This window comes from Eleutherodactylus coqui, chromosome 2 (assembly GCF_035609145.1).
Source record: "Eleutherodactylus coqui strain aEleCoq1 chromosome 2, aEleCoq1.hap1, whole genome shotgun sequence".
In the NCBI taxonomy this organism is placed as follows: Eukaryota; Metazoa; Chordata; class Amphibia; order Anura; family Eleutherodactylidae; genus Eleutherodactylus; species Eleutherodactylus coqui.
Genome location: NC_089838.1, coordinates 69,540,938 through 69,555,738, shown reverse-complemented (window position 1 = coordinate 69,555,738; position 14,801 = coordinate 69,540,938). Strand labels below are relative to the sequence as shown.

The window sequence follows — 14,801 nt, the reverse complement described above, 5'->3', positions numbered from 1 at the left end:
CATTGTCCATTAAAGTGTGTGGGAGTAGGAATTATTTGAGTAAGTGCACTGTACCTTAACGGATCTGACTTTTGGGGTGCATATAATGTATTTGTCATTTTCCTTTGACTTTGTTTAGAGTCTTTGTACTCTGTTAGTCCCAGGATTTCAGTGTGCTTTAGTTGTCCAATAGGTATTGCTCTGGATAATGTGCATAGAACTGAGACAAGAGAAAGAATAAAATGGCACAAAACATAAGCAGAGACAAGCTATAATATTCAACGGCAGGAATAATTCAGAATTGTTTGAAAAGCCAAGCCAAGGTCAAAACACAGAAATCATGAGCAGCTAGGCAAGTTACGGAGGGGGCACCGGCAGTAATACAGACGGGTAACAATTTAGTTCAAATACACAGGCTTAAAATGTATTCTAGACCGTAATCACTATAACTGGCAAGTGAATAGTAATCGGGACATTTCTATATTGGGATCTGTATTTTGACTGTACTGCCCGGCATGCTGGATTGTTCATTACCAAGGTCAGAGCAGAAAGGTCAGCCGGGAAGAAGAGACATTGCTAGAGTTTATTACAGATAGTCTAACCACTAAAGTACCGTACTTCAATATCATTGGTACTGGCAAAGATTGATAATGTTGTATAGCACTCCGTGTTCTCCGAGTACTCCCTATCATTTTCCTTTTATGTTGTAGCACTTTAACACCTTAGCCGCCATACTGTAGGGTCTCAAAGTATTTATTCTTGTGTTTTTCTCAGCATTAAAGCCAATGGTAACAACCCTTCCAATAACACTGCACCCAGAACATGCTTGAACTATCGCCAAATAAAAAATGCGGTGAATGGAAAATCAAGTTTTCCTATTCACTCGCTGCTATTGTTTGAAGTAAAAAATAATGTTTTGCATAAATGCTACAAAAGCACCCAGAGGGAAACCAGCCAAAGGGTATTTTAATCTGTAAGTTCTTATCCGATGAAGTTATCCAATTGCAAATTCACAAAATTTGTTTGACACTAGTAACTGTTTAATGTTGGCAGATTTCATTGGATGTTAGATTGCCTGTCAGATTTGCCTTTGAGTTGTCAATGGGTCCAGAACTGCCAGTGACACACAAAATTGAAAACTAATTGAAATGCAGACAAACTTGGCATCCTGTGTGCTTTTTGCTAATTTACTATGCCAAGAAATAAAACGATTGGAACTGTAAGCTGACAAACAATTGCAGGGCCATTATTCTTCTTGATTATTTGCACAATCTAATAGGCAGTGCTGTCCTTTAAACTATAAAGTTCAGTAGACACATTAAAATTATCCACACTTGAATTTCTAGGCACGCAGTCACGTAGAATAAAATGAATACAATGAATGTGTAGGTTCTTTTTGGCCATGGATGACGCTGATCGTTAGCACTATTCACGCCCAATGTTTCAATAAGAGAGATCATTGAAGACCTGCAAAGACACAGTTCAGTATTGTCTTTGGAAACATCCTGCCCTACCTTTTAGTTAATTAGTTATTCACTGCCAGGAATTGGCCTCTGGATTCCCAATGCTATGAAACTGGGAGATTTAATTATTGTTGGAAAATCATTAGATCAAGAGGTTACAGGATGAGCATTTGTAGACATAATTGCCCACATGTTTTGATAATGAAATATTGTGCACTAATGAAATTAGAGATGGTAATTGGTGAGAATTGTTTCTAACTTATTATAGGGTTATTCCTGTCACAGCTAGTTACCCCAAAAGACGGTGGGCGTATCAACACTGGGACACACATCAAGTTTCAGCCTTGGTGTATCCCAAAGTTGTAGCATCAAAGGTGGTGAATGCATGCCTCTGCTCCATTCACTTCAGTGGCATCACAAGAGATAGTCAAGCACTTGAACTCAGCTATCTCTGGTGGTCCTATTGAGGGGAATAGAATAAAGGTGCACATGCACGGTCTCTGCTGTCAGAGCTTCAGGATGCACCACAGCTGAAATTTCAGAATCTGGGTCTGCCCAGTAATTGGTCTCCCACTGATCAACAAGTTATTTCCTCTCATTTGAATAGGGAATAACTTGCGGTGATGGGAATACTGCTTTAGTTTATTGAGCATTTTTTAACATTTGATTTTCTTAAGGGTTTTTTTCCGTATTTTCAAAATGTAACATTGACGAGATTTATACCATGTTTTCAAATATATAGAAGTACACTTTACTACAAAAAATGGGATACAATTGTATGTCTACTTTATGCTGTTTTTGATAGATCCATTTTTTTCCAATAGCGGCAAGATGCTTGAGAATTCTTCCACTGTCATCTCCTTGCTCGGCTTTGAATTCCCCTGCTGTCAGTGCTGTGATTGGATCGAGCGCCAGCCAACCACAGCCTGCTCTCAATAATCCAATCACAGCCATTCAGTGATGTCATTCACTGAGTGGCTGTGAATGATCGAGCACTTGCTGTGATTGGCTGGAGCTCGATGCAATCACAGCGCTTCCTCACACAGCGCTGACGGCGGGGGAATTCAAAACCGAGCAGGGAGATGACAGCAGGGAGAAGTCTGAAGCAGCTTGCCACACCGCTAAGGAAGATAATCGCGACGGGGACACAGACACCGGCTGGGAGATGAGTATTGCATTTTTTTTGACCTAGTATATACTTGAGTATAGCCAGGCTTATACTCGAGTCAGTAAGTTTTGCCAATTTTTTGTGCTAAAAATTATTGACTCGGCTTATACTTGGGACGGCTTATACTCCCGTCCGGGAGGTGAGTATTGCAGGGTTTTTATGTTTGTTTTTTTTACATCACTCGAGTAAGAAAATTTGCTGAAAATCTTGGCTTAGGGCGCCTATCCACTTGCGTTGCCGATTTTCGCGTGTGAAAAACGCGGCATTTTCACGTGTTTTTTGCGCGTTTTTTATGGCGTTTTTTGCGCATTTTTTGCAGCCCTCCATTGACAATCATGGGTGCATTAAGAGAAAAATAAGGAGACATATGCAACTGACAGTTCCTATGTGAAAAAATCCCACGAAACGGAAAAAAAAACCCAGATGGACAAGAACACATTCTATACTAATTGCTTTTGAGAAAAAACGCAAAACATCGCAGGAAAAAAAATCGCAAGTGGGTAGGCACCCTTATACTCGAGTTTATACGGTACAAAGATATGCATCCTCAATTCCAAAAAAGTTGTGATGCTGTGTAACATGAAAATAAATGTACAGAAAACAAAAATGTAATGGAAATGTCATGTAACCAAATTTTTTCACAATGGATCACATATCAGAAGATGAAATTGAGCAATTTTTCCATTTCCCTTAGAATAAAAATTAATTTACAAATTGTTGACAACAATACATCCCACAAACATGAGGGGTAACAATAGGCTAGAAAGGTAAATGATACTAATGAAAAATAGCTAGAGGGTCAATTTTCTACTAAGTCACATGACTGTGTATAAAAAGAGCATGTTAAAAAGGCAGATTCTCTCAGAAGCAAAGATGGTCAGAGGTTCACCAACTGTGTCTAAAAATTGTGGAACAATTTCAGAAAAAAGTTTCATCAACATAAAATTGTGAAGACTTTGAATATCCCCCATCTACAGTACATAATATCATCAGCAGACTCAGAGAATCTGGAGTAATTCATGTGCACAGGGGACAAGGCCAAGGGGCTGCCTGCAGTCCAGACATTCCCCCAATAGAAAACATTTTATGAAAGGAAACATCCAGCAAAGAAGACCCAGCACTGTTGAGTAGCTAGAATCCAGAAGAACAGGACAACATTCCTCTCCAGCAATTGGTCTCTTCACTTCGCAGATGTTTACAGACTGTTTTAAAAAGAAGAGGGAATGCTACATAATGGTAGACATGGGCCTGGGCCAACTTCTGTGAGATGTGTTGCTACCATCAATTTTTTTATGAAATGTCAAAGTGTCTCACTTTCACCTTCTGATACGTGTTCTATGTTCTATTGTGAATAGTATATGGTCATATAAGGTTTCCAAATCTCTGCAGTCATTTTTTTTATTTACATTTATTTACATTTGACACAGCATTCCAACTTTTTGGGGAGTTTTGGGTGTGTATATATATATATATTTATATATATATATATATATTCCTGTGAGAGCTGAGCCTCTGCCACAGACATCTATCAGCTGTCTAAAGCCACTTCTACACAGGACAATTGTCGGGATGACCGTCCAAGCAATGAGCGCTCTTGTACTTTTACACAGGAGCAATCATCACTCAGTGAAAGGAGGTGAACCGGGCCGGGGATCATTCCAGCACACCTGCTTCCATTCGCAGTAAACAAGCAGGCGTTCATAGATAAACGACTGCCTATTTACTTAGGCAGAGGCAGACCAACGATGATTTTATGGTCTGAATGAAAGGCCAACAATCTCCCCCAATGAAAACCTATGCACTCTTAGCTGAGCATGTGGGGTAGTCATTAGCAATAGCTGTCTTTGGCCCCCTGCACACGGGCGGACATTCAGTGGCGCAGAATTTCCACCCGTGGCTGCTGCCATACGATTGCATTAGAAAATGCAATCCTAGGCAGACGGCCGTGATTTGTCCGCGCAAAATCACGCGCGGAAAACGAATCGCGGCATGCTCTATTTTTCTGCAGGGCCGCTCCGCTCTGCGCATGCGCCAGCTGGCTGGCAGATGGCACATCGAAGAGCCAGAGCCGCGGGAGAGGTGAACTCCGCTCTGGTCCATGCAGGGGCTCGGGTCTGGCCCCGCTGCGAGAATTCTCGCAGTGGGATCTGACCCAGCCGTCTGCAGGCTTTCCTAAGAGCTGTTTGCCTGACAGGTATGTAAAGTGGCAGGTATATCCTGACTCACCAATAGGGGGTGTGAACACTAAACATGTCTAGGACTGCATGAATTATAAAAACGACCCTGCATACATAGCATGCAATGATAGCAGTCTTACCCAGGCACATCTGCCACATTAGAAATGGTAGGTGATACCAGTAGCACTTTTATATATTTTTCAAGCTTCAAATTGTCATTATTATAGGATATTTGTATTGTGCCATCATACCAACAATGCACCATAGCACAATATTGGGGAATCACTTTGTAGCAATTACAGAAGACAGTGTGGTACAGGAAAACAGTTATTTCTAAGAAACATTCGGTAGTCGCCCTACCTACATGTGCGTAGTTCCCATTCATACGGTGTCATTTTGCCGCAGTTTCCCCACCCACATTTACAGTGAAATTCACGTCATTTTAGCAATTTGTAGAATGCTTTGGAAGTCCTACACGTTAAATGTCATGTGAACGAGGCCTTGAAATGCTCACTTTCACTTATATCAAACTGGAAAACACTTCAAGTGAACCCTAGGCATTAAATGTAGAGAACAAGTACCCACACGACACCTGTGAGCAGAACAAAGCACATAACAATTTTCTATTTTGTGCATTCAATACAATTACCTGTGTCATTTTGTTTGTGCGCTATTTTGTACGGTTTATTTACCAGTGTTATTTCAATATTCTTTGTTGAACATGATGAGAAGAACAGTTTGGTTTATGTTTGTGAAATGTAGTTGAATATTCTACGATGTCTCGAACAAAAAGACATTACTGGGCCTGGGGATGTACAAGCTTGCAAATCTACATTCCATATCATCAATTTTTTTGCAGCTGTTGTTAGAATTGCAGCCAATGTCTATAATGATGAGACATTTTCAGTAATAGGCAAATGTTATATGATCAATTAAACCTGCTTATGCAAATAATGCGTTCAGCGAGCTGAGTGCTGCCTGGCAGATAGGTACAAGATACCTGCGCCTGCTCTAAATAAAGCATTTTAATGCTCATGCCTTCTGTGGAATGCAAGTTCCTTTTTCCATAAATTAGAATACATTTTGTCTGCATTACTTATTTATTGACAAAAAAATTCAATATTTAGATAATAGTGATTACTGATTGTTGAAAATCTGTAAGGTTTTGTTTGCATGTAGCAGATTTGTTGCAAGATTGGGTTTGCAGAATTCCTTACACATGCTGCAAAAACAACCCTGTTCATAGCTTATGATAGGAATGGATGTTCAGTCACAGAAAGTTCTGCATAAAGCAACATTTATAGTATATTGGTTTGCAACGTGAGCGGTAGGAGAGCTGGTGAGATGCATATTGCTGCTTTTATTTTTGTACAGCCTAGTGAACAGCTTTAAATAACAATTATCCCCGTTCACTCCCTTAAGGTCATTTAGCAGCACTACAAAATTCTCCCTATAGCTCTAGCCTTAAAGTTTTTCTTAGTGTAGATCAGATTTTCCTATCTCCTGTCCTCATGACCCCCAACAGGTCATGCTTCGAGGATATCCTCTAGAGAGAACACCTATGGCAATGTCTGAGGCACCGACAATAATTACATAATTTGGGCTATACTATGGTAATCTTGAACACCTGACCTATTAGGGGGTCATGACAACTGGAGTTTGGGAAATAGCGGTACTAGTCTAGATCTTAGCAAGTTAGATATACAGTCTAATAATCTTCTAATCATGTCTGGATTAGTCATTTGGTGCAGCACCGAAGGATATAGCAAAATTATAGTCAATACCTAGTCAGAGTCGAAACCTAGAGGTACTGTGCCTTGACCAGTGTTTCCCAGCTCCAGTCCTAAAGGAACCCCCAATAGGTCATGTTACGTCATCTTACGTTAAGAACATCTGTGGCAAATTCTAAGGCACTGACAATAATTACATCACTGGAGGAAATCCAGAAAACACCTGTCGGGGTGGGGTGCCCTGAGAACTGGAGTCAGGTAGCACTGGCATAGACCAAAATTGCTGTATAAGAGGGCACAAACTATAAAAAGCAGTCAAACATGCCAAGGTCCGGTAAGAGAGAAAGTTAAAAACCCAGACAAGGTACCGAGGGGTCACAACCAAAAAACGTAGTCAGTCAGATGAGGTCAAAGACACACTTGATGACCCCTACTGCAGAGAGCATAGCTGATGTAGTTCAGAGTCAAAGAAGTTGTGTAAATTGTTTATCACACCTTCTAAAAGGTGAAGATTTTCCGAATTTGTTGCCTTCACCCATTCAAGTAGTTCGCTGCTATCTTTGATAACACAATCCAGCAATCAAATTGATAATCTTATTGTTTAAGCAGCACCAGTTGTCATAACTTCAAGTATTTCTTTGACATTTATGCTGCAAAACTAATGAAAATATAAAAGGTCAATAATATTAAGCAATAATCTGCAGTTTATTGCTCTTTAAACTCTTCCTGGATTTCGTTGTTTTGCTCCAGCAGATATTTGGTAAACATCTTGTTTTTCTTTTGACAGGATATGAAAAATCTGAATTCATTTTTTGCTACATTTCAGGGTCTTTATAAATTAATGAAAACTCTTTTTTTCTTGACTTACATTCTGTTTATGTTTTCCAATTTCCAGCTTTGGAACAATTATTTTCATCTGGCAGTGGCTTTCATTATTCAGGATTCTCTACAGCTGGAGAATTTCTCTCATGACAAGCGCAATGAGATTTTGGACAAGTAAGTGATGAGTTTTTCAATTAAAATTACCAGGTTTGGTGCAGTGACACTTGGGCTCATTCAGTAGGATGCTCTGTGATGTGTAATAAGCCATAGGCACCGATACGTGTGGGCACTACCAGGATGTGCCTCTATTGAAACCCAGTGTAACCACTAAACACGAAAAAAGTAGGAGGTAAAATAATGAGGGTAGGGGGTTCTGTTTTAACCCTTCGAAACCAAAGAGATTATTCTCCTTTCTGAAAACAATTGATCTTTGGGGCTCATACTCTGGTGCTTATTATGCAGTATTGATTCATGTATGTTTCAAATCCATAGCACGTCCTGTTTCACATTGTTTCCAGATTTACCAAGGATTTCACCTATTTGCAATGCAGAAGGGGTAATCCAAGGTCAGATCTGCATGTATTACATTCCATGACCTATTGGTATACGATTAGTAAACCTATTTCAGGTATGCTCTTACCAAGACAATCAATTGTGACATCTATGCTTTCTGTCCAGGTATGAAGACATGAGATGCCTGATAGGGTTTGCAATACGTGATATGTGGTACAAGCTTGGTATGTATGACACTGACAAACAATGTAGTAGTTTAATATATGCAGCATAATAGAATCTGTTGTTCTTGGGCAGAGATATGCAGAAAGTAGCAATAAAATCATATATCTAAAGCTTTATGTGGATCCAGCATTGTTGGACATAGCATGATGTAGAAGCATACTGTAGACATTTGCATTATACAACTTTTTTTCCCAATATTCTGTGTAAAGAAACAACAAAATATCAGTAAATGCTTGAGTTGCAGGGAGACGTTTTGTGTTGGGGTGACCTGGGTTGCCAACGCATTGCTTCACGCAACAGGAAAGACTAAAGCCACAGTCATACATGCATATTTTGGTCAGTTTCTTGTATCAGTAAATGCAAACCAAAACCAGGAGTGGATTCAAAATACGGAAAATATCTAAATCTGTTCTGTATCCTTTTTCCTTTTCCTTTTAACTCCTGGTTTTGGCTTCCTATTGTTGAAGCAAAGTAGTACCATGTGAAAGTGGCCATAAGCATACAGTAGTTTGCCATAATCATAGCCAGCGTGGGTGGAGGTTAAGCATGATACACTAAAGATAAAATCCCAACACCATCCATACTTACTGTATGTAGTTATTTCATGGTAGCAGGTTCCATTCAGACAGTCTAACTAGTTTACGTGTTTGTCTCTTTTTTATCCAAGATCTTGAATACTCAATTAATAAATTTACCAAATGTATAAAGCTTCATTGCCAACATTTATTTTTCAGAAAATCTGATTAATTCTGCAATATTCCTTACTGTCAATATGATGTTCTCTTTGTTTTAAGCACCAGAGGGGCACCCACCATGTTTTGAGGGCAAAATGTTTCACTATCATCATAGATGGGGATTCCTTCCTATAAGAGCAATGATACTATAGAACACTGGCTAACTATAGTTGATGCAGGGAATGTGGTTGCCCCCGGGCCCAGGAGTCTTAGGTGGCCCATAAGGCCTCTCTTTTCCATATAGGGAGCCCAATACTATGAATAAAGCATTCTAGTTGGGGGCCCTGTTACAGGTTTTACATTGGGGCCCAGGAGCTTCAAGTTACGCCTCTGCTATGGAATTCTCTGTCACACAGTATAATATGATAGTTGATTTATTGAACAAGTTTGCAAGAGGTCTAGGTGGCTTTCTTTAAAGATTTAATATCACTAGTTATGGGTATCAAATTTGTGAATTGTTTTGTTGATATGGAGATTTATTCTGATTGCCATATTTTGAGTTGGGAAGGAATTTTCCATCTAAAATGAGTCCCCTGTCTCATAAGGGTTTTTGCCTTCCTCTGGAGGACTGTAGCATTGTACGTTGGACTTAATGGACCATATCAACTATAATACAAAGTAACCATCTATAACATATCTAGCAGTCTGGTTGCTTATGAAATACTTCCTAAAAACCTCAGTGGTATGTGTCTCTGGAACAGAGTCTGTCTAAAGGCCCATTTGGATGCAGCGATGATCGCTCAACATTCGCTCTAAAGCTATCTTTCGAGCGATAATCGCTTCGTCTAAACGCGCGGCCATCGTGCACTTTTCATGCACTGCTCCTTGATCGTTTAATTCAAGCCAGCCTAAAAATCATTGTGCGGTCTTATCAGGACCACATGCTGAGTTCTCTGCAAGTAGTGCTAATAGTATTGTTTTAGCTACTTAACCTGGAGAACAATGGAACTGAATGCAGATAAGAGCCCTCCAGCTATTAACTGTATTCACCTAAGGCTTCCTTTGCACGCTAATTAGCTACTAAGTAGCCGAGTAGCTACTTAATAGTTTATGCAAAATGATTGCTTAAAACTGTCACTCAAACTGTTGTTTGAGCAATTTTTGAGCGATCATCGCTCTGTGTAAATGGGCCTTAAGATTACTTGGCTCTCCATCTCACTACAGAATTGTCTCTGAATTGAACATATAGTAGGTACAAGGAATCTTGCCAAGAATTAAACCATGTTTTTGTAACCTTTTACAAAAAGTGCATAACTAATTGGACTAAAAACACAGGAACACAGCAGCTGTTCTGCCAATTATCTTGACTTTGCTATGATACAGAATATCTTTCTCTGATGTTTGGGATAATGCACACACAACACTATATACAGTTACAAAGACCATTTGGAAATACCTGGTAGATCACCTAAGTTTTATTTTTAAAAAAATGAAAACACCAAGCTGTTTATTATTAACCCTTAGTTTTTTCATTATTTTGATAAACCCCCTAAATGTTATAAAGATGCATGAAACTGGGTGAGGTTAAAAAAAAAGCATTACTAAAGACCCGGGTGTATAGCAATCCACAATTGTAGAGAAGTGTAAATGTAGAGAACTCCGGACTGTTGCTACTCACTCTAGGAGTGGGCATCCTATTAATTATCACCCCAACACAATGGACAATCTTGAAATGTGTCCACTGTTGAAAAAGCACTTAACCAAGAATGGTGGTCATGGGAGAACAAAATTAAGAAAGCCGTTGCAGTTTCCCCCAAAAAAAGAAACATTGTGAACCATCCAAAGTTTGACGAAGACCATTTGCATGTTCTACAATGTTGGACAAAAGTGAAACTATTTAAAATATGTGCATAATACTATGTACGCAGGTACAAAAACACTGCACACCTGCATACCCCAAACCTCATCCTATCTGTGAAGCATTGTGGAGGCATCATGTTTTGGAGCTGCCTTACTTCCTGCAATTGGACTGTGATGTGATGTGATCATTGATGGAACAATAAATAAATAAAAAGATTTTACAGGAGAATGTAAGAGCGGCGGTCCATGATGTCAAGCTGAAGAGACGCAACAAGGCAATGAACCAAACCATGCATGTAAATCAACCATAGAATGGTTATAAATGAAGAAAATATATTGAAATGCTGGGACATGACCTGAAAAGGGTTATGCACGAAAGGCAACCCAGAAATATTGATGAACTGAAACACATTTACCGGAAGGAATGGCCCAAAAATCCTCATCAATGTTATGCAAATCTGATGTGTGGCTACAGAAAATATAGATTGTTCAAAGATCATTTTAAAATGAATGGGTCACTTACTTTTTTCTCCCTGTGGATGTTTGCTTAACCCCTTAACGTTCCATGACATACAGTTATGTCATGGAGGTTTGCAATTTGTATGGAGCAGAATTGGCAGTCAGCTGACACGCCCCTGATCAGTGCCTACACTGATTGCAGCTGTTAACTCTTTAAATGCAACCATCAATTCTGACAGCGACACGATCGGAGTTTGCGGGTCCCTAATGGCCCCTGCAGATGGAAAAGTAGAAAAATTAGATCTGTCAGAAGATAATTTAATTTTTTTAAATAGCTCAGCAAAAAAACTATATAAATTTGACATTGTTGTAATTGTACTGACCGACAGAATAAAGACATTTTGCTGCAATATGCACATTGTAGAAACAAGTCCACCAAAAGACGGCGCTATTGCATTGTTTTCTCATTTCACTCCTCTTAGAATTTTATACGTTTTTCAGTACTTTATATGGTACATATAATATTACCATTAAAAAGCACAACTCGAACCACAAAAAACAACCCCCAGACATCTATGCTGATGGATAAATAAAATAGTTACAATTTTTTGAAAGTAGGGGAGAAAAACTGAAAAAAAAGGAGGCCACGTCCTTAAGGGGTTAATGTCAAGCATGGTACAACAGTTATTAGTGTGTTATTAGCTCAGCTAGATTGCATTAGTCTAATGCTGCATTTAGATGTAGCGATTATCATTCAAAAACTCGTGAAAACAGGTTGAGGCTGGATTCAGACGAACGTATATCGGCTGGGTTTTCACGCCCAGCCGATATACATCGTCTTTCTCTGCAGGGGGGAGGCTGGAAGAGCCGGGAGCAGTGCTCTGAGCTCCTGCCCCCTCCCTGCCTCCTCTCCGCCCCTCTGCACTATTTGCAATGGGGAGAGGCGGGACGGGGGCGGGGCTAATTCGCAACACTTAGCCCCGCCCCACCCGCCTCCTTTCATTGCAACTAGTGCAGAGGGGCGGAGAGGGGGTGGAGAGGAGGCAGAGAGGGGGCGGGAGCTCAGTTCCTGCTCCTGGCTCTTCCATCCTCCCCCCCCTGCAGATGAGGACACTGTATATTGGCTCGGCGTGAAAACCAAGCCGATATACGGTCGTCTGATTCCACCCTAAAGTGAATGATAATCGTTTAATTTAAAGACGAGCCAACAACTAGACGATGAACGAGAATTGTTCACTTCTTGTTTGTCGTTCAGTTTCAGCCGGCATAAAAATCATGGTTGGCTCATTCACTTCTCGTTACATTTAAACATTCCCCGCTTGGTGATTCATACAGGAATGTGAAACACTGAATGAGAATTGAACGATTCTCCACGATGATCTGCCTGTCTGAGCAGGCTGCCCGAGCGCGAATGATTGCGAAGGAGTTAGCGGTGACGTCACTCGCTCATTTGCTCCTTCAACAAGTCCAGTTAATTTCAGAGGGTCCACTTACTGTATTTTGCAACTGTATTGCAGCCCAATATTTCCTTCATTGCTTTTACTGGACCTGAAATCAAGCTGGTTAAGCCTAATTTACTTTGAATATTGAAGCTCTTTAACAGTAAAATTCCGTTTTCACACTTCTATAATGTAACAGTTGTGTGAAGCCATATGACAACAGTTTCAGATTGTCTGCGCAGTACATCCTAACCAGAAACATAAAATAATGTGCCCGCAGAAAGCTGACAAAGTTAATATACATCAGCCTGCAGGCATCCCCTCCATCACTTACGTGCCGGGAGCCAGAGGCCCCAGTAGCAAGCTGCTGGAGGATTACCAGAGCAACGAATACCAAAAACGATAACGCAGTCTGATGAGCACTTTCAGTGTCTCGGATAAACTTCTGAGCTTGATTGACTTTATTTTATTCAAATGGTTTTTAATTGCAGGCGAATCACCCGATTTAATTCATTGTGATAGCATTGCTTCTAGCCCTATGGGTAATAAATGTAAACTTTGTATGGCTCCATTCACATCTAAGCCTCTGGCGCAGATCTGGCATGAAATGCCGGACGAAAAAGTTGTGCATACAGGACTTTTTCAATAGGTAAAAATGCTGGACAGTTGCAGGAACTGAATGGACCCCATTATGGTTAATAGGGTCCATTTGGGACAGTTTGGTTTCATTATGAGATAGATCTGTTCATCTAGGGGATTCTGTTCTCATTCTCCATTATGGGAGCTGCATCCCTAGTGCAGATGCGCGCAAGATTTATGCATTGCCACAAAAGTTAGCGCAAGAACTCTTAACCCTTTCCAATCTACTGTCTGACATCTTCCAACATTTTGATTGAAGCTTGTACAGCTTCAATGTCAGAAGACGTCCGACAGGTTATTCTTACCGTCTATTGCCCGCCACTCCACTGTCTGAGCCTCTCTGGCGCACACACACTGGCTTTAGCCAGCAGATTGCACCGTTGTATAACAGCAAAAAGAGAAAGCGTTTTAGGAAACCCTGAATCCAAAATTGGATTGGAAAGGGTTAACATAGTCTATGTGTGGGCCCTGTTTCTGGGATAGTCAATCTACCATACACTTGATTTGGTTTATAAAACAGACTGGTTGATGATAAATTATGTTTTAATGGAAGCATTTTTTTTTTTTTTGCTGTGTATATTGTGACAACCTGGGGGTTATTTGCATCTCAGGATTGCCATCTATGCCTTGTAGATATCAGGAATGGGCACCACGTGCATAAAGGCTCCTCTATCAGACCATGTGACAGGCCCAGACTGGTCCATACAAACCTCAGGCTCCAAATGCCTGATGGCTGCTGCGCAGCCTCGCACTCTGGCTGGCAGCCGACTTTACCATAAGTGTGTTAGGAACTAATCATTTTATCTTACTTCCTGCCACATTCACAGATGTTCTCTCTCTCTTTCAGATGGAGGAATGCCTGTCTGCAGCCCTCTGCAGGCCATTCTGTGTAGTACAGCACCACAATGTCTAGAATGATACTTTACATGGTATTTTGCTGGCAGGGTCGTTCTATTGGCATTGACAGTAGTGATCTCAAATATTTGCTTCAAATAGAGCACTGGGGATATGCAGAAGCACTGGGGCTTATTTCTCATAGAGGCATAATTTCTGCCAGTTTTATGCGAGTTCCCAACAGGTGTAATCAATGTCATAATTATTAGAGAAGTGAATGGCGCTTGTAAATGTGGTGAATATTTAGAAGTGCCGGAAAAACTAGTAGATGCGCCAAAAATTTTCAAAATCCGACACACATAGGCCAGGAGACAATCAAAAGGGGAGGCACAAGAAGCTGAGATGTGCCAAATTTATTCTAAGTGCGCCAAAATTTGTGTTGTTGTGCCAAAATGGGAATTTGTTTGACTTTGCTCAAAATTAACCTAATAGGACATACTGAATTGATTTTTACACCGAGTGGCTGAGTGTCTGGATTCTGGACAACCATATAAAGAATGTTATCCCACACATCTGCAGACACTGTGATAACAATCTTCACCTCTCTTGCTGGTATCGAGCCTGTGTATATGTCTGTGCACACATTAAGCCTTGTTCAGATGAGAAATTTTTTTTGCGTACAAATGATTGCATTTATTAGAACCAATGGTTTCCTATTGAAGCGTTCACATGAGCGATTTTTAGCTGCACAAAACACTCGCACCTGCAAAAGATAGGACATGTGTGGCTACAATGCCCGTATCTAAGGTGCGTGCTGCG

At 40.4% G+C, this 14,801-nt stretch overlaps 1 protein-coding gene across 2 annotated transcripts in view; it reads left to right on the top strand.

Moving 5' to 3' along the window:
• Window positions 1–14,801, top strand: part of DOCK2 (dedicator of cytokinesis 2) — a 677,690-nt gene that overhangs the window by 551,342 nt on the left and 111,547 nt on the right. For both annotated transcript variants that reach the window (XM_066591098.1, XM_066591097.1), the window contains exons 31-32: window positions 7,413–7,513; window positions 8,018–8,076. In XM_066591098.1, the coding sequence (XP_066447195.1) occupies window positions 7,413–7,513; window positions 8,018–8,076 (160 nt within the window). The remainder of the gene's footprint in view (window positions 1–7,412; window positions 7,514–8,017; window positions 8,077–14,801) is intronic.